This window comes from Equus quagga, chromosome 1 (assembly GCF_021613505.1).
Source record: "Equus quagga isolate Etosha38 chromosome 1, UCLA_HA_Equagga_1.0, whole genome shotgun sequence".
Lineage (NCBI taxonomy): Eukaryota > Metazoa > Chordata > Mammalia > Perissodactyla > Equidae > Equus > Equus quagga.
Genome location: NC_060267.1, coordinates 29,008,818 through 29,028,986, shown reverse-complemented (window position 1 = coordinate 29,028,986; position 20,169 = coordinate 29,008,818). Strand labels below are relative to the sequence as shown.

The 20,169-nt window shown below is 37.5% G+C and overlaps 1 protein-coding gene across 8 annotated transcripts in view; it reads left to right on the top strand.

Annotated features, from left to right (window-relative positions):
• FGD4 (FYVE, RhoGEF and PH domain containing 4) overlaps window positions 1-20,169 on the top strand; it is a 193,457-nt gene that overhangs the window by 144,056 nt on the left and 29,232 nt on the right. For all 8 annotated transcript variants that reach the window (XM_046668791.1, XM_046668815.1, XM_046668809.1 and 5 more), the window contains 4 exons: window positions 246-753; window positions 16,052-16,141; window positions 18,152-18,297; window positions 19,092-19,248. In XM_046668791.1, coding sequence (XP_046524747.1) covers window positions 246-753; window positions 16,052-16,141; window positions 18,152-18,297; window positions 19,092-19,248 — 901 coding nt within the window. The remainder of the gene's footprint in view (window positions 1-245; window positions 754-16,051; window positions 16,142-18,151; window positions 18,298-19,091; window positions 19,249-20,169) is intronic.

Sequence of the window (20,169 nt, the reverse complement as noted above, 5' to 3'; positions counted from 1 at the left end):
AGGAAATGTTCCAGATCCTACAGGTCAAGCACAAGCTTGATATCTTTATTTAAATGTTTATTTAAGTGTGGATAGCACCCCAAGAGACTGAGAGCTACACTGGAATATTCTCATCCATGCTTCTAAAACCATCAGAGGGAAAAAAAGTCTTCACTAAATATCCCTTTGCAGCTGGAATAAACTTGTTTTTATTCTAGAGCTTTCCGTGCCAACATTTTCATGCTTCCTTTGTATTTTTCTTTTAGCTCATTATCAAATTATAGTGATTTGAAGAAAGATGCTGCTGTGAACCTAAATGCTCCTAAAATCCCAGGAAGGCATGGATTGACAACCACACCTCAGCAAAAACTCCTCTCCCAGAACCCACCGCAGAAGCAGGGAAATGATACAGATCAGACTCAGGGTGTACAGACTTGTGTGGCTAACGGTATAACAGAGGCACAAAACCAGATGGAATGTGAGGAGGATAAAGCGGCCACTCTCGGCCCAGATACTCCTATTCAAACTTCTGAACCCTTGCCCGATACGGACTTAGTGAATGGAGAAAGAGATGAAACTACCACAGGCCCTGCATCACCCACGACAGATGTCTGTGATGGAAATGCTTCTGACAGTAGCTACAGGACTCCAGGTGTAGGCCCAGTGCTCTCCCTGGATGAAGGAAGGGCAGACACAGAAGCTAAGGTACAAGAGAGAGAAAATGGAGAAAGCCCTCTGGACCTGGACCAGCTGGACCAGCACCATGAGATGAAGGTAGAGTGTGAGACTGGCTCATAAGTAGGATTTTATTTTACTACTGTTTTAACACTCTGTTTCATAGCACCTGTGAGATGAGTGAGTCAGATCACCCACGCCCCCAGTTAAACAGTTTTCAAGTTCTAGCTGCCAATGGGTGTTGCCCCTACTCTCTGAGGAGCTGTTTCACTTTTTGTTCTGTGTAGTTTCTGTTGATCTTTCTATTGTGATTTCAAGAGTCTGAACAGTGTGAAGACTTTGGTATAAGAAAACCACAGACATATTGTTTTTACTTAAATGAGAAGAAAATGTTCTTTGTTGTTCTAGATGTTAGGGCAGCATCTCTAATATTTATGGGCTAATAAGCAAGAGGAAATTGTATAATCTTTGCTTTTCAGACATTTCTAATCTAGTAAAAGACACAGACCTGGAAGATTAACTTGCAGTAGTAAATGTTTCTTGTAAAGATGGGAATATGGAAGTATTCACAAATTATTCAATGGATTAGATCTATAACTCTTTCCAGGCTTCTAGGTTTTGAAAATTTTTCTAATAAATACACAATTTTATAGTGAATGACTTAATCTTGGAGTTAGAAGCCTCTTTAAAGATCATCTTAGTTCAGCAATTCATTTATAGAAGGAAGAGTCCCAGAAAACTTAAGTGATTTTCCAGGGTCACGATTATAGCCCTGACCCCCAGGCCAGTTTTGTGTCTCGTATGCCAGAAGTCACAAATGTAAATGCCTAAATGCAGGAAATGCCAATGACTGCAGCAGCCATGAGTAATATAGCAGAGAGAGGTGAGGCTGGGGCAATCTGGAAGTTCATCTCCTTTCTAAAGAGGACAGCAGTTCAATGAACCACCTGAATGGCGTTTCTGCCCATGTGCAAAATTCTAAGCTAACAGAGAGCTTATTTGCTGGTTAATTATGTTCATAATTTACCTGTGCTAAACTTTTATATAATTCCAGTAACAAGACCATTGCATTTGTTTTCTTTATTCATTCCATATAGTGCTTTGGAAAGATTAATAAATATGGCTTTTACAGGGTACTTGGGATTTCTTGGATCAAAGGTGTAATATAAGCATCATCATAGAGTTCCCTGAAATAGAAAATTGTTTACATCTCGGAAGATAAGAAAAAAGTTTCCATTGCTTAGTCTCTCTTGTCGATTATAAATAGCAATCTTTGCAGGAGAGTTGAGAATTGAAAACTTGACAATTGTAGGAAAATTTGTAAATGACAAATCCAAGTCCTAAATCTCTCTAGGATTTTTTATGGTACTGTGTCTTCACTGGCATTACCATAGGCAGAAATTCAAAAGGACTGATACTATAATATTAGAGTAAAAAGTGATTGATATATTTAGAAGTTCAAAGTGAAATCTACCTTATGGTACAATTTTTTCACTGACTCTCAAAAAAATCCCAAATAGACAAAGAGCCAGTGAATTATTTTCTTCTACTTAGTGAATTAATTTTAAATGCTGACTCTCAAGCAAGTGAAGTTTAAATAAGGAAGTGGGTGGGAGAAAGTGAGTCATACTTGGTAACATTATCTGAAACGTTAAAGAAACAGGACATTGCACAGTGAATCTCTTTACATCTCAATATCATGGTAGATTGTAGTGTCTCTGTGCTTGAACCATGGTGAACAGGAGAGAAGATTAGAACCAAGCTACTCAAGACTCATACGTCTGTCCTTTTACAGCTGGGATGATGCCACCAGCAAGTATTTATAAAACAGTAAGAGCTATTCTTATTAAGGGAAATATTTTAATTGGCGATGGTGCCTGTAGTTGCTGAATTTTGCTTTTGTTTTTCCTGTCATATTATGTATACATTTTCATAGATGAGTCTTAATTGGTTTGGGAGAAACTTAATGGGGCTTTCCTATTAAACTAGTGAAACAGAATAGTACAGCTGGCCTTTCTCTTAACTGGACATCTAAGCAGTGGATGGCACATGCTCTATATGGGAAGAAAAAGGACAGTTTCTCTGCAGAGCTTTTGATCCAAACACCACATGTGTGTCCCATCTGAAAAGGAGAATTAGGATTTAATTTCCACATGGTGACAATGTCTTTCTCCTTCACTGCTCTGATGTGTTTCATTGCCTTTCCTTCTTCCAAAATGCAAAACGTAAATATAAGCAGTGTTAAGATAATAAATTTTATGATACGTGTTTTTTACCACAATTAAAAATAAAGAAGAAATCTTAAAAAGTAAAAAAAAAAGAAAGTAGTATATAGTGGACCAAACAATTGGAACCAGGACATCTTGGTGATACTTCTAATTTGCCCACTCAGTAGCAGTATGACCTTGAACAAATCAATTAAATTTGTTAATTAAAAGGATTCTAAAATTCTTTAAACAATATAAATTGAGTCTGATCTTAAAGCCCTTTTCTGTAATAATAATATAATTCTGTGATGTTATATGTAGGAATATTCCTTTGTTAGTGTACCCCTATAGGTTGTCAGCTGCTTCTTAAACTGTCTAAGGTATTGAACTTTCTAAGACATGATGGAATATTTGAGTTTCACTATGCAGACAACTGAAAAAACTTCTATCTTTACATAACTCAGTATAGAAATTTACATCAGAGTAGTCGTAAGTAAGGTTCGTTTAAACCAGAATTACATTTAATGGACATTTCCTAAATGCCCACCAGGAGGGGGAGAATGAGGGGTGGGGGCTGGAAGGGAGGCTTAGAGTAGAACCATAAAGATAGTTCAGCAAAGTAGATACGTATTAAAATGCATCTTGAACGATCATTATTAATAATGAGAACTGACTTGAAAATAGTCTCGGCTTGTATAACTGTTTCACTGATTATCTGGTGTATTTTGATCAGGAATTGCTTTCAGTGGTGAATATAGGATACTGTTTTTACCACATAAAAGATAAAGAATACCTACTTCATTGAAACGACTGACTCGACCATACGTTAGCGAAGCAACACTTTTCCAGTGTTTAAACATTTTGCATCACCAGTGATCTAGAATATAGCCAGACACCTCACAGTAAGCAGATATTTCTTAAAAACCTCAAAACCAAAAGAAAATTTTAGCACTTTGTGATATCTTTAGCTCTCACCCACAGGGTGTTAATGGTATCTTTAAATTAAGGTTAATCATGTATTACAGCAGATTAAAAGACTGAAATCCACTAAAGTAAAGGGTAGATGTTGTTATAAGAAAACATATTAAAAGCCATTCGTTACAGGGAAGGTGGAGGCAAAGGAATATCGTAGTGTGTATGTGTGTGTCCTCACAGACATGCATACTTGAGGGCCTCGGGGGTAACAGTATTATAATTCCTGTTTGGCATGATGAATTTGGGTTATCATAAGTAGCTTAAACTATTTTAGGAGATTCAGGTAAATGGGTCAGTACGTTTTAGAGTGAATTTCATGAAGAGAGGTTATCTTCTCAGATTGGTAGGCTTCAGTGGGTCAGCTTTAGTAGAAATGCACTGATGTGGAATGCTGCATTCATTTATGATGCGGTATAAGTGAAAAGTTCTCTTTACAGTTTTCATGAGCCTTCTGATATTCAGGATATATTTTAACAGGTTGTATTGGTAGATTTTTCTGAGATCTCATTCAAAGAGTTTCCTTGCTCAATATTTCATACAGCAAGCCAAACATAAATGTGTAGATGTGCACTTTTAAAGACTGTAGTTTATATAAATAACAGATCTCTGTTTTTGCAACATAAGCTCAAAGGAGCAGGGTATTAAAACTCTAATAATAGCAGTTTTATCAAGAAGATAACAAACAGATTTTTAAGAAGTTAATCTTTCATTTCCCCAAAAATGAAAGAAATTATATAATAAAGTAAGGACTAGATGAAGAAAGTATCCACAAGGTAGAGATTTATGACACATTATTCTTTTTTTAAAAAACTTAAATATTTCCTTCGTGGTTATTTCTGGTTTTTTAATTACCATTTTACTTATTATATTTTTATATAAGCCTTGAGGGTTTATAACTTTTAAACATACTCAAACATTAAGAAGATAATCATCTCCCAGGGAAACGAATGACAGAGAATCCCATTCAGACGTAAATGGCAAGTAGAAAACCAGTGCTGTAATTCAAGTTAACTTACTTTTCCTCCAATTTCCTCTCACTAAGTTTAATTGGAATTCTTAGAAGTGTTGATTAATTTTACAGAGTGTAATGTGAGGCAGCAATTTCTGGGAGCTAACACATGATGCTTACTTGGTTATCCATTTCTGATGATGGGCTACAAGTTCTTTTTTGGTAAATCTTTACATTTCTTTTGGTTTATTTCTTGAAAAATAAGGGGGATAATTGTTGAGGTCTTGTTAGATATGAAGACAAATAGTAAGTGACTCTGTAGCTATTTTTTCTCTTGCCAAATCAGCTTTAATTCCAAAAAAGGGAAAGAACAAGCAAAGAAATTATCCAGGCTTCACTAATCGGTCTTTCATTGTTGCTAGTATTATTACAATGAAAGCTCCAGCTAAAGTTGTAGAAGTTTTAGAACAATGTGTAGGATAATGGAAAAGTTACCCCGCTAACCATGTGGATAGTTCATAAAAGTCTTGAAGGTAGCTTTTCTTTATTCTCTTAGAACTGAATGGTGAATTCAGAATCTTCTTTATTTTGTGGCCACTCTGTTCAGTATGTTGGAAAGGTTTAAGAAAGAGAAATGAGAAAAAAATGAACTTCAGGGAACCTGTACCTGAAAAAACCACCTATTGTTCAGTTTACCAATTCAGGATGCCAGACTCACTCTCCTAGGTGCTAGAAACAAATGAACAAGCTAAGCCCTGCCAACAAACCCTGAGTCTACTGAGAGGAGAGAGAGAGAGATGGAAATACATGACGCTAACACGGTGCAGTAAGTGTTTTGGAAACACAGGAGAGGAACGAACTGTGCCTAGAGGAGGGGCTGGTTGAGGGGCAGGCTGCTGAGAAGCTGTTGAATTGGGCTTGAAGAAAGAACAGAAGGTTGCTGGGTGGTCCACCATGAACAGGAACCGGGTGAGGTAGGGAAGAGAATGCATCTATGCAGAGGGAACGTGTGATGAGAAATGAGCAGAGGCAAAAGGGTAGATGCCATATTGGGAGGTATTTCTGGCCTCGTTAGAGTCCAGAAGGGCTAAAGAAATGAGTATGGGGCTAGAAGGATAGGCTTAAAAAGAAAATGTAAGCTAAGGACAAATTGCAATGGATTTCTATACCTACCTTGTACTTTTTTCCCCCGACAGTAATGGAGACTTTTTAGAAAGATTTTTAAAAGTCTGAATAAAAATTAATAATCCTCATTGAAAAATCAAGAAAATGCAGCAAAGCACAGAGAATACAAAAATCACCCATAGTTCTACCACCCAAAGAGAACTGCTTTGATGTTTAACATTCCAGCTTGTTTTTCTGACTGAGCTGATTTCTTAAAAACATATTCAATAGCATAATGTAGGGTCTTTGTGCATCCTGTTTTGCTGGATTAACAGAGGTATTTCCCATGTTATTTCAAACTTTCCGTAAGCCTAATACTATCTGGCCTCAGAGGCACTTAATTAAAGCATGGAAGTGACATGATTATCCATCTGTGGGTTTTCGAAAAATGAGTCAGATCAAAGGAAAAACAGATGGAGCAGGGTGCATGGTTAGTAAGCAGCTGCAGAAGTCCAGGTGTGAGAGGATGGGGTCCCGGCCGTGGCCGAAGGTTAGGATGAGGAAGAGAGATTTCTGAGGACCCCATGACTGGACGTAGGGAATGAATCACGTTCAACTCCTAGCTTGGATGAAGTGGCAGATGATGTGCCACTTCCTGAACTACAAGAGAATAGAAGGAGCAACATATATGGGGGACAGAAAAATTAATTAGGTTTAGACATAGTGAATTTGAGGAACTTCTAGGTCATCCAGGTAAAGATGCCTAAAACAAAAATGAATATTCTGGAGACGGTATGGTGTATTGGTTAAGGGTGAAGGCTTTAGAATTAAAAGAGATTAGTTCAAATCCCAGCTCTATCGCTTACCAGCTAGATGACCTTGGACATAGCACTATAATGTAACTCTCCAGGCCTCGGTTTCCTAACATGTTAATGAAATAATAGAGATGCCAGACAGGAAAGAAAGTAATTGTGTTTGGAATGGGGAGGGGGAGTAGAGTTGCTAATTAGGTTAGTTTGGTACCTCTGAGTTTATGGCACCTGCCAAGACATCCATTTGGAGATATTAATTAAGCAAGTGGAAATATGGATTTGGAGCTGAGGAAAGAGGATAAAAACGTAAGAGGATGTACATAATGGTGTGATTAATATTGCCAAAATAGAATGTGTAGGAACAGGAAGACGGCCAAGGACTGAGCCCTGGAGAGCACAAACATAGTCAAAAGGGGAACATAGTGAGTTATCTGAGACGAAAAAGAAGAAGAGAGAGCAGTGTCGTGAGAAGTACTGGGCTTGAGAGGGTGGAGGGGCACGGAAATATTGGTGAGCATATGAGGATGGTCATCACGTAGAACATGGAACTGGGAGTTAACCTGGAGACCAAGGCCTTTACTGAGACATTATAGGTAACTAGCTCAGTGAACCTGGACGATCAAATTCAAACTGAGTGAATTTATATTGCACATATATTATGTGCAAGGCACTGCAGTGACTACAAAGAGGAAATTAGCAGTTGAGGAGGATTAAGATAAATAAATGACCATTACTTAAGATATCATGAGGTAAAGCGGAAAGGAGAACTCAAAGATAAGGTGTGGTTCAGAGCATGGCTGAGAGGGTGAATTCCCTGTTGTTAGCACAAATGGAGAAGTCAGGCAGAGGGTCTGGGACTCAGTGAGTGAGGTGCTGAGGGACCATGGCGTAGAAGTGACTTGTGGACTTCACGCTGGATATGTTGATTTGGGAAGTGCTCCAGAGAGGCCAGTGGAATATCCTCAAAGGGTGGAGCTTGGAGCTTGAAGACAGTAGAAAAGCTTAGCTCTGTGGTAACTTGTGACCTAAATTCTGAGGGCCCAGGTCAAAGATACTGGGACCAGCTTGAGGACAAGTAGAGAAGGTTAGCTCTCTCATGGTAACTTGTGACCAAGATTCAGAGGGCCCAGGTCAAAGACAGTGCGACCAGCAGTCTCTCCGGCGTTGCTGAGTGGCCTGGAACTCAAGAAAGAGAAAAGCAAAGTTGGAGTAGGGGTGAGCCAGGATCAGCAAGTCAGCAGGGCCAAGGGAACGAAGGGATAAGGAGTCAGGGATGGGGTTTAACAGAATGTTGCTGTGAACCAGGAGATTTGCGAAGGTCAGGCGCTTGGAGGTTGTGATGTGCATAAAGATCCAGTTTAGTGTGGGTGTGAGAAATAGAAAGGTCAGACCTTGTTGTCATATGTGGCTTAAAAAACCAAAAGCAGACAAAAAAGAGCAATACACCATAACCCAGCGGTCAGGAAGACAGGCTCAAGAGCTAGACTCTCCAGGTTTGAATCCCAGCTCAGCCACTTACCAGCTGTGTGACCTTGAGCAGGTCCCTTAAATTTCTCTGTATCTTGGTTTCCTCATCTGTAAAATGGAGATATCCCATAATGCTACTTAATAACATTATTACCAGGCATAGATCATTTAATAGTTGTAAAGAAATTAGAACAATGCCTTAAGACATAATGTGAGCTGTGTTTGTTCATTAAACATAAAATAAAATCTGATTTCCTCATTTGTAAGTCAAGATGAATAGACTCATGACCTGAGATGTCCCTCAATAGGTCCAGAATTCACCGTATCTTGCCTGGTGAATATCCCAGCCCCTCTCTGTCTGTTTTAAACTGAGATGCTCCCTTGTGGGACGCTCAGAGATCAGTTTGCATGATCCTTTTTTACTTTTCCTTTTTAACTTAGTTTCCTGTATTTTCTTTTTTTGTTTCTCTTGCCTGAAGGCTGTAGGTTATTACAAAGTAAGACACTCTCATGAATATGTACAAGGTTTTAACTTGAGGGAATCATCATCAGGAATATTTATAAGTGACCTAATTACTCTGATGCTCAGCTTTGACTTGGGATTGGTTAATTCAGTTATTGGTTGTGAGTATATATTAAATTCTGATCTTTAATTTCTGCAAAACCCAAAGGACAGTTTAGTCTAACGTAGACTAAATTGGGTACAAAAAGAGCAAAGTTCTTCTTTCTTTGCTATCACTTACTTCCTGTCTGATCTTGTGCAAGAAACCAAATTGTCCTTCTCAGTGAAGGCTCTCTTTCTTGCTCCTCCCCACCCTGTCTGGAAAGGATGTAATTTCAACCTTCAGATTGAAGCTTTTCCTCGCCTATTCTCCTCTTTTGAATTGAATAAATAGTGTAGAGGACATAACATTGGAAAAATGTTGGTGCTGGGTCACAAGTAGGCTTGGACTTTGCTCCCAAAGCTTCCTGAGGGATCATGCTAAAGTCACAGACTGTGCCTGGGAGAGGAATAACATCTGCGTGTTCTTGTAACAGGAACCTGCTGATAAATTTCTTGCTGATTATAAACCTTCCCTAAGGCCATGTGAGCTTCCTTATGGCATTATTACACGATCTTAATTGAACACGAGATCTGTGTTTTATTCTTTTACCTTCACATTTTCTTGTTCCCCAAATCCAGGGAGTTCTCTTAGTTCAAAGGCTTAGCAGAGCAAGAACTTTGTTGTCACAAACTTGGATTTGAATCCTGGCTCAGTCACTGATGACTGTCTGACTGTGTGCTGTATGCGTTTGGGCAGGTTTCCCAGCCTCCCTAAAACATAGCGTCCTCATCTATAAAACGAGGGAACAATGCTGCCTGCTTCACAGGAGTATTAGGATTACAATAGATAATTCACGTGAAGCGCGTAGGATGGTGCCTACCACACAGTAAGTACTCAGTCAGTAGTGGGGAGTATGACTGTCTCTCACGGGCGGTAGCTCCCCTCGATTTCCCTGCTCCTTAGTATAGTGAGAAAGAATACTGGAATGAAGGTGTCTAACAAAGGGAGAGGTTTGAAGATGCTTTTTGAGATGATAGGCTTGTTATGTGATATTTAAATATCATTGTGATCTAATTTTAAATTATCACCTGGAGCCATAGTGAAGACTTTGATGTCTGGAAATACATTAAACAATGACATATCAAAATTTTGATGCATCTCATAAATTGTGGTACAAAATCAAGTGTTTATTCTCTAAATTGACTCCTCTTAATCTGAGAGAATGGACTTCGGGGAACGCAGACACGTGTGTAACTCTATACGGCCACGTCTTCCTGCTCTGTGGAGAATATACTTAACTGATAGCAGATTTGGGTAGAGATTTGCCAGAACCAAGAAACATTCACTCTGGTCCTATAAAAACCTGATAATTTATATACATATTGTTTTATATACAGCCTCTAATAAATATCTGGAAAAGGCTGTAAATACTTTTAGTAGTTTTGATTCGGTGTTTTTAAAAAAAGAAAATTCTTCTTGCTTAAAATCAAATCACAAGAACATGTATTGAAGAGTTGTAAAGCATAATTGAGGAGTTATAAAACATAATATCAGTGTCTGATGCATTTTAAAATTATTGAGGATTTTGCCCTTAAGGCATCTTCCAGGAAACTGTTCATTAGCATTTACAAAATTCTTTCCAAAATGTCTGCTCCCTTCCTTGGTGGTTTTGAGGCATGTGGCAGGGCGTATGGCACTAAGATTCTGAAGAATGAATCGCTGGCCCCACACGGGCGTTTTCTGCCTATCCGGTTAATGAACTCTGTGAGCTGCCATGGGGCCTCTTTGTCCCGGCTCCTGCCATGTGGAAGAGTCATGCCAAAAGGTCTGAAAAGCACTGCAGGAGCTGGTGACATCTGCAAATAAGAAGGCAGGACTGACACTGCAGCACATTCATGAGCCAGTGGGTACCAGCTGGACCTAACCCTAGTGAGAGTGGAGCAGATCTCTACTCAAGGGTTGCCGGAGGTGGGAAGGACGCCGTAGTAGCCTAGGAGTGCGTTAAGCAGAAAGAGAAAGGCAACTGTATAATCTATTATTGTAAGAGGAGTGTGTCTTACTTTTCAAATCAGGTAGTTTCAATATCCTCTATACTTTGAGGCAATACTCAGGGAATCTGCTTACAGTATATGAGTAGAGTATCATATATTTGCAAGTGGAAAAAAAAAATCTCTATTTTATAGAGGGATATAAAAAATGAGTTGCTTTTTTAATAGCACATTTATAGTTATTTTGAAAAGTCAAGCCATGTATTAGGTTTCAAAAGAAGCAAATAGGATTATTTATTAAATCAATATTGTGTAACCATTATTATTTTCCAAAGAATCACAAGAATAAATGACTTCTTAGTAAAGTGTTAAGTATAATGTAGGGATTATATAGTTTTGAAGTGGCAAATAGTAAGAAACAGTATTATATAACTATACCTATTTAATTTTCCTTTCCTTTTTTTCTGTGTGAGGAAGATTGGCCCTGAGCTAACATGTGTTGCTAGTCTTCCTCTATTTTATGTGGGATGCTGCCACAGTGCGGCTTGACGAGTGATGCTAGGTCTGCACCTGGGATCCAAACTTGCAAACCTCAGGCTGCCAAAGCAGAGTGCACGAACTCAACCACTACACTACTGGGCCAGCCCCCTGTTTAACTTTCTATTTAAAAAAATATCAGGCTACAGCCCCAGTGTACTAGCAAGTTAAAAACTACTTTGTCCATTATTTAAGCATAAGTCTAATGGAGTAATAGAGCCCCATGCATCCCTAAATGTACTCAGAGATGAGTTTCAGTAACTAAACTAATTTTTTAAACTTGGAAGCCATCATTAATTACATGAAATATGACTGATTTTTTTATACCTGATAATTATTACTAAAATGCTGAAAAGTCAGCCTCAAATAGAATTTATGTTGGAAACTTAATCTATAAATTAAAATGCATAGTAGGTACCTCATTCTACTTTTAAGTGGATATTGGTATTTTGCTAGTCTGTTCACTTGTAGGCACTTATTACAGTCTTTCTTTTTGTTGTTTCAAAGAAGGGTTAGAGGGAAAACCAATTATTTACTAAATAGTTCCTTAAAATCACGTACTGTTCCATGTGATCAGAATCTGATCCAGTTACCTTCAACTGTGTGATCTTGGGCAAGTCTCCTAGCCTCTTCGAGCCTCAGGATTTTGTTTAGTTGGGTGTGTGTGTGCTGCCTGTAAGATAGGAATAATAATGGCACCTATTTTATAGAGTCATTGTAAGGATTAGTCAATTTATGTAAAATACATATATTAGCGCCTGGCACGTATAAGTGATCAGTGAATAGATTAGCTGTTCTTTTTATGGTGACAATATTATTGTTGTGATTAACCTGAAACAAGGCTCCGTGAGTCCCTGATTTCCTCACCTCCACCACAAAATCACTAGCAGCTTTTCCCAAATCTATGTGTAACCGAGTGGTTAAACTGTATGTCAGCAAGCTTACTTTTGCTTATCTTTGTGTTCGCTTTGGCAAGGTCGGAGACCTAACGTTACATGACCATCTGTGTGGAAGGAGTATAGCTTTTGCTAATAACTGCTGGCATTCCCTTGGATTTTGCAAAATATGACCAGGATACCCACAATTTGCCACATTCAGCTAAAGTATGATTTGAAGTCAGCAAAAGATTGTTTCTTATAAGCTTCCTATTTAAGACCCTGTAGGATGTGGAAGACCTCAGGGATGACTTCATTGCCTAGCAGTAATAGACAGCATGACTTGTTGGTTAGTGAATTCTCTGACTCATAAAAGATTCATTATTTTACCATGGCACAAATTCCGCTGGGTTGTTTTCTTTAAAGATATTTGTAAAAACTAGAGTCTGAACATACAAAGGAGTGTGAGTGAGTCAAAAAGATATATCACCACTATTAAATTAGAATAAAACTCAGGGCTTGAAAAGAACAAACTACTAATACTAGTAACAACATGGATGTATGTCAGATGCATTTTGATAAGGGAAAGAAGCAAGACTCAAAAGGCACATATTGTGTGATTCCATTTACACGACATTCTAGAAAAGGACAAATCAGCAGTTACCAGGAGCTGGTGGTAGGAGAGGAGTGGAGTTGACTACAAAGGGACCTAAGAAAAGTCTGGCTAGAAATGTTCTGTATCTTGACTGTGGTGGTGGTGACATGATTGTAAGCATTTGTCAAAACTCCTACAACTATATACCAGAAAAATGGATTTTACTATTTGTAAATTCTATCTCAATCTGGCTTAAAAAAAAAAAAAAAAAAGCACAACAGGGGCCAGCCCCAAGGCCGAGTGGTTATGTTCCTGTGCTTTGCTTCGGCAGCCTAGGGTTTCGCTGGTTTGGATCCTGGGTGTGGACCTAGCATCATTCATCAAGGCATGCTGAGGCGGCGTCCCACATGCCACAACCAGAAGGAGCCATAACTAAAATATACAACTGTGTACTGGGGGGCTTTGGAGAGAAGATGGAAAAATAAAAACAATGAAAAATCTTTAAAAAAAAAGACACAACAAACACAAATGGTGTGTGGTGTTGATGGAGGTCAGTATTTCCTTTGAGTGTGTAGAATAGCATATTCCTGTACTTTATCTTCCTCTGAAATGTTGGTAGATTTCTTATGAATTTACTGTGTATTTATGTTCACTTATTACAGGTTTGAAAGTCACATTTTTAGTTCATTAACTATTTTACTTTCTCCTCTATAAGTAGTAATTGTTTAAAAATTACTTGAGGGAGCCAGCCTGGTGGTGCAGTGGTTAAGTTCACACGTTCAGCTTCAGTGGCCTGGGGTTCACCGGTTCGGATCCCAAGTGCAGACATACACAGTGCTTGGCAAGCCATGCTGTGGTAGGCATCCCACATATAAGGTAGAGGAAGGTGGGCACAGATGTTAGCTCAGGGCCAGTCTTCCTCAGCAAAAAGAGGAGGATTGGTGGCAGATGTTAGCTCAGGGCTAATCATCCTCAAAAAAAAAAAATTACTTGAAAGTTTTTCAATTTCACAGAATATACTACATATGTTTCATAGTATTTAAGTTTTCCGTATTAATCAGGATGCTTCTAGCTACAAATAACACCAGTAATACTCAACCTTGCTAAAGCCCCCAGCACATATTCCCTCATGTCTCATTGGCTCCTGAACCAATCACTGTGTAGTCTTGATTATTACACCATTCAGGGCTCCCTTTTGATCTGGGAATGAGATCAGTTTCCCCAAAGGAAAGGCTCCATAGTAGTGGGGTAGATATATGAACCAAATGTGCATACCATTAAGAAATGGGGACAAAGGATGCCAGGCAGGCAAGCAACAATGCTAGTGCTTTATCCTGAATTTATTGTTAAACCAAAACCTTGACTACTTGTGGAATTTGATGACTACGTGGTTCTTATTTCAGTATTTATAAGACCACAAATTATTTAGCAGTATTATGTTACTTTACCTAAAGACTTCACATAAAAATACCTCATTTCAGTGCTGCTGTAAGAAGCAACTTGGTAACTTTCCACATTAGAGTGATATTGCAAATAAAGCATAAGGTAGATCTCATATATGTTGAACACAGTGAAGCATTTATACAGCTTAATAGCATTTTATACACAGTTTCAAATGGAGCATTTACACAAATTAGGCATTGGTTAAAATATACTTTGGTCTGCTTTGATACTAAAGTTTTTACTAAACCCTTATTATATCTTCATAGAATGAAAGGGGTATTTCAGCAAAGTAACCAGGTAGAAATTTCTAAGTAAAAAGATATTTAGGTATAAAATATAAAATACATTTCAATAGGACCAAGCCCAAGGCCTTAGGATGGTTAAAGAAGGCTCCATGGACAAGGGATGGAAATTCAGCAGGCCATCAAAAGGAAAGTAGGTCTTTAACACCTAGAGAGATAGAGCAAGAGCATATATGCCAAGCAGAGAATGGAAAGAAGAAAGACTTGGAGATGGCCAGGATGTGTTTGGATCAAGGTGGATAGATCAGTGCGTTTGGAGGGAAGGGTGCCTGTAAAGACACAATGAGAAGAAGTTTGAGGAAGTGAATAGAGACAAAGTTTCAACAACCCTGATTGGTATACAGAGTCTGGATTTTATCCTATTGGTGAGAGGACTATTGAAGGCTTTTCTTTCTATGGGAAACAGGATTATCTGGGCAAAGCAGAGTTTTAGAAAGAGTCTTCGTATAGCAATATACAAGGTGGGTGACAGCCAAAAAATAGTAGAAGCAGAACATTTGGCAACTATTGATTGGCCTGGGCTTGAGATGTGGTATGAGCAAAATAGGGTGACAACAACGGGAACTTAAAAGATGGATGCTAAAGACATAATATCATGAGTAGGAATTGGTAGCTGACTGGATTTTGTGGTAGAGGACTAAATTCAAAGTAATTCAAGATACCAAATTAGATAACTGGAAAGGGAGGGAACGATTGCCAGGATGGTAACGTTTGGGTGTGGAGGGTGTGGTAGGATAGGGGTTTTCCAGAAAAGATGAGTTTGGTCTTACATTGACAGCATGTTCAAAGTGGTAATGTGTCCAACAATAGGTATGTGAGACTGCTACTCATTCATACAGTCAGTAATATTGTACTGAGTACCAATGTTGTATTGAAGCATTATAGTTGACACAGGAGGTAGAGCAGTTAACAAGGAAAAAAATGTGTCTGTCCTCGTGGAACTAACAAGGTTACACAAATAAATTTGAGGATTAAGCAAATATATGCTGAGGAGATAAGAAAGTGTAGATTTAATTAAAAATAACATGAGTAGAGGGAGATGGGTGGGGGCAGAGGTGAAACAAGATTAGTGATGAGTTTTGACAGTTGTTGAATCTCAGTGATGGACACATGGGGTTCATTTTACTATTTTCTTTAGTTTTATATATGATTGAAAATTTCCGTAGGAAAATGTTTTTTTAAAAAGGCCAAAAGTTCGGTGCAAAGACCTAATAATTAAACAAGATGTCTGAGAGAGTGATGAAATCATGTCCAAGACTAGCCTGAAAGAGGTATGGAAAAACTGAGGAAGTATAGTGTCTGGGAACTGAAAAAGATAAAAGATGTTTCAGGGAAAAGATGAACAATAGTGTTAATTGCTAAAGAGGTCAAAGAAGACGTTATAACTTAAAGAGGTTGTTATAGGGTAAATCTAGCAGATAGCTCATTCCTAATTTTGTTCATTTCTGGTTGGATGTTCCATGATGGCTGAAAGGAATTGGGGACCTGAGAAGCTTGAGAAAACTATTTTGATCAAACCATTTGATAAGGTGTTCATTACTTGAGAAATGTTGTCCAAGCTTTATTTGCTCATATGTGAATATCTATTCTATTTTTAGGAGACTAATGAGCAAAAGCTTCACAAAATAGCCAATGAACTTTTGCTTACAGAAAGAGCTTACGTCAACCGACTTGACCTCTTAGATCAGGTAATGTTTTCCATCTCAGAATTGTTTTATTTTTTGGCATTGCACATCATTTTAACATAGTAATTAAAATGTTTTAGAAACCACAAGAAGGGGCTGACCATTTTTGGCCAGTGAAAGCTACTTCCTCAAGGAAATCTCTAACATTTTCAGCTTTGGCAGCGAATTCACTAGTTATAAAGGTTTTATAATTCATAAAGAACAGATTGAAGGACTCTCTGTACATGTCACAAAATGCCTTTATCTGTATCTTTCAACCCTAAACACCAGTCTGTTTCTTGACTTTATTATGATCCTGGGGGCCATGTTACTACGACATTGGAGACTCCAAATAAGAGACTGGTGATTCTAATGCTAATATGAACGCAGCACTGAGTCTGTCTGTCTCATTTGTTGTTTGGCCCTATGTGCGTCATCTGGATTGCTGCAGTCGTTCAGCCGTGTGTGAAACATTTGGTCCAGTGCCTGGCATAAAGTTGCACAGTCATTATTTGTTGAATACGTGAATCTACCTTACCACATTTTGTTCTTTCATCATGGCTGAGACTTGAGTGTCATTTCAGGTATACATTTGCAAAAGAAGTTTTAAAATGCATCATAAGAATAACTGTTGAAAACTCAGACCTCTTAATCCTGTTTCAGTGATAAAAGAAGATAATTAGTAGATTGTCTGCTAATACAGACTCCTCTGATTCAGAGAGAAAGTTGCCATGGTTGAATGTTAGTGTATGAAGAATTGTCCCACTTCTGCCATTGGAAAACTGGAACTTCATGGGAGCAGGCTGTCCTGGGCACACCTCCTTATCATTGTTCCTAGAGCAAACTACGTCCCTGTTAGGGTGAGACTTAAAGGGCTGGATTAAGGCTTACATTCTTTGAAATAATGAATTTGTGACTGAAATACTCACTTCCCAAAGAATTTCCCATAAGTCAATCAATTCATGTTGAGTTTGTGCCTTTGAAACAACTTTTCTCCCCAGGGGGATTGCAGACCTGAAACTTCTAGGTATTCTCATGGTGTAGATGTGGGGTTTTTCTTCTTCTTTTTTTAATAGTTAACTTGTCAGCTAGTGTTGCTGACCTATTAAGAGTCCGAGATTCTCAATTGCTACAATATCCTGTCTTTTGGAGTCTCTAAGGACAGAATTTTGTGTTCTTTTTGCCTCCCAAGAAAATGCAGTAGAGGTGAATTTAGAAAATTAACAACCATCTGGACATTTTGAAGGCACAGACCTCCTTCTGCCTACTTTTAATGGAATGGCAAGTAAGAGGAATAGTGGCCCTAGTGGAGAATAGCTAAGACTGCAGGGTTGGTTTTTTTAAACTGTCTTTAAGATACCTGTTCTTATGTACAGGAGAACATTCTTTTTATCCTTATATCAGTATTTTAAGTTATCATGCATTATTATTTACTAAAAAGCAAGAAAACATCTGAGAACTGAAATATTCTTTTGTTCATCCATTGACTAGATACTTACTAAACACCTGTTCTACTGTGGGAACTAAATGATGATGTCCTCTCTCCCCAGAGAGTATACAATTTTAAAAGGGAAAAATGAAATATATGCCAACAAATTACAGTAAAGGGCAATATGTAATAAATGCCACAGAAGTCATTCAAACATAAAGAGGGATGAAAAAATACCACAATTATTGTGCATATATAGTTATCTAATTCTAATATATAATATCTCTTAATTCTACTTATGGATAAGAAGGGTAAATCTTGTTAACTTCAATTGGGAATTCTCTGGCACAGAAAGGCTAACATCCCACAGATGCATCCAGAGAGGCATAGCCTAGGTTAGAGTCAAAGTTTCCTAATTTTAATTGCTGTTTCTTTTCAACCAAAGCATATACCCACTCCTACATTTAAAAAATGATTGATTTCTTGGACCACGAACTTTTTCATTCATTCAGTAAAAGTTACTAGGAGCCTACTATGTGCTTTGCACAGTGCTAGGTGGTAAACTAATAAATTTAAAGTAATGTTTGCTTTATTTTCTTATTCAGGTATTTTATTGCAAACTATTGGAAGAAGCAAATCGAGGGTCATTTCCAGCAGAGATGGTGAATAAAATCTTTTCTAATATTTCATCAATAAATGCCTTTCATAGTAAATTCCTATTGCCAGAGCTGGAGAAACGAATGCAAGAATGGTAAGAGACAACAAATGATAGATATAAGACAGTCATGTTAGATGCTGTTTTTCAGCTTTTAAGTTGAATAATAATGCTACACAGATCTGTAGCTAAAGATTTGCGCTAAATTTTTACATTAAAGGCCACTGATGAAGTTATGGTATGTTTTTGGCTTTAATTAAAAAGGATTTTGTCTCTACCAGCCATTTGTGACAACATGGATGGACCTTGAGGGTATTATTCAAAGTGAAATAAGTCAGAGGGGGAAAGTCAAATACCATATGATCTTGCTCATAAGTAGAAGATAATAACGACGACAAACTCCTAGCAACAGAGACTGGATTGGTGGTTACCATAGGGGGTGGGGGGAGGGCAAAAGGGGTGATTAGGCTCACATGTGAGGTGATGGACTATAATTAGTTTTTGGGTGGTAAACATGATGTAATCTACACAGAATTCGAAATATATTACAATGTACATCTGAAAGCTATATAATGTTATAATCCAATGTTACTGCAATAAAAAAATAAATAATAAAAAAAAGGATTTCATCTCTACTCTCCAAACTATCTTTTGACTAGTGGAGACAAGATATTAGGAGTAATTGGAGCTTCAAGAATTCCATAGTATCTCTCTTTACTACGTCATTGCTAAACTCCCTTTAAAAAGGTGCTTCTTCATTCTCTACAAATCTTACGGAAGAGTGGATCTGATAAAGTAGTGTGTGTAGAAAGTGATTACTTCATTTAGAGTCCTGTTAATTCACTCATTGTGTAAGAAATCATAATGACTTGTTTCTATATTTTATACAGGGAAACTACCCCTAGAATTGGGGACATCCTTCAGAAATTGGCGCCATTCCTTAAGATGTATGGAGAATATGTGAAAGGATTTGATAACGCAATGGAATTGGTTAAAAACATGACAGAGCGTATTCCCCAGTTCAAATCAGTAGTTGAAGAAATTCAGGTAATAGGACTCTTGTTCAGGCTATAATTTTTTTCTGTAACAATCATAAGATCTTCTAGGTCTAAAATTTAGATTCGAAATCTGTCTAAGACACCTAGCCAAATTCCATTCTACTCTGAATTATGCCAAAATTATCTCTGTAAAGTTAAAATATTTATTGAGCACATGCCCTGTAATGAGCAGTAAATTCTTCATTTGCTTTTGAGACCAGGAGATTCTAGCTTTATCAGAGTCCACATAAATTTACCAAGTGAGTTCCCATTCAGGTCTGTGCCTCTCTTACATTCTTTCAGAGATTGAGATGTTAGAAGGAATATAAATGAATATAAAGAATGATTGTTATAAATCCTGACATTTTGGAAACATCATTATTCTGGTTTTTTTGGTCCCTTTATATATGTGTCCTGATTTTTTTTTTTAATTTCACCAAACCTGATTAATAATTTCAGTAGAGCCATAGTGATTTCTATTTGATTCTCTAATCAAAATTGTTAATAACTTATTCTTTGCTGAAGTTTAAATATTGAAAAGGAATTCTTTAGATCACATAAGATTCTTGGGGTAAGGATTATTTTGCTGCCTTTCGTGTTAATTTTTTACTTGCCATATTAATTCCTCTAATTTTAAAACTATTTCTTGAGTTATTTTCCTACTGGTTGCTTGAGGGATTACAATATCCATCTTCATTTGTCACATTCTACTTCAGATTAATACTAACCTTAATTCTAGTAAAATATAGACATTTTGCTCCATGATAGCTCTGTTTCCTCCTCCATGCTCCATGGTATTAGTGTCATATATATTACCTTTATATATGTTTTAAATCCAATAATACAGTGATATAATTATTGTTTAATACAATTTTATGTCTTGTAAGAAGTTAAGGGAAGATAGAAAAAATGTATCAATAAATATATTTAT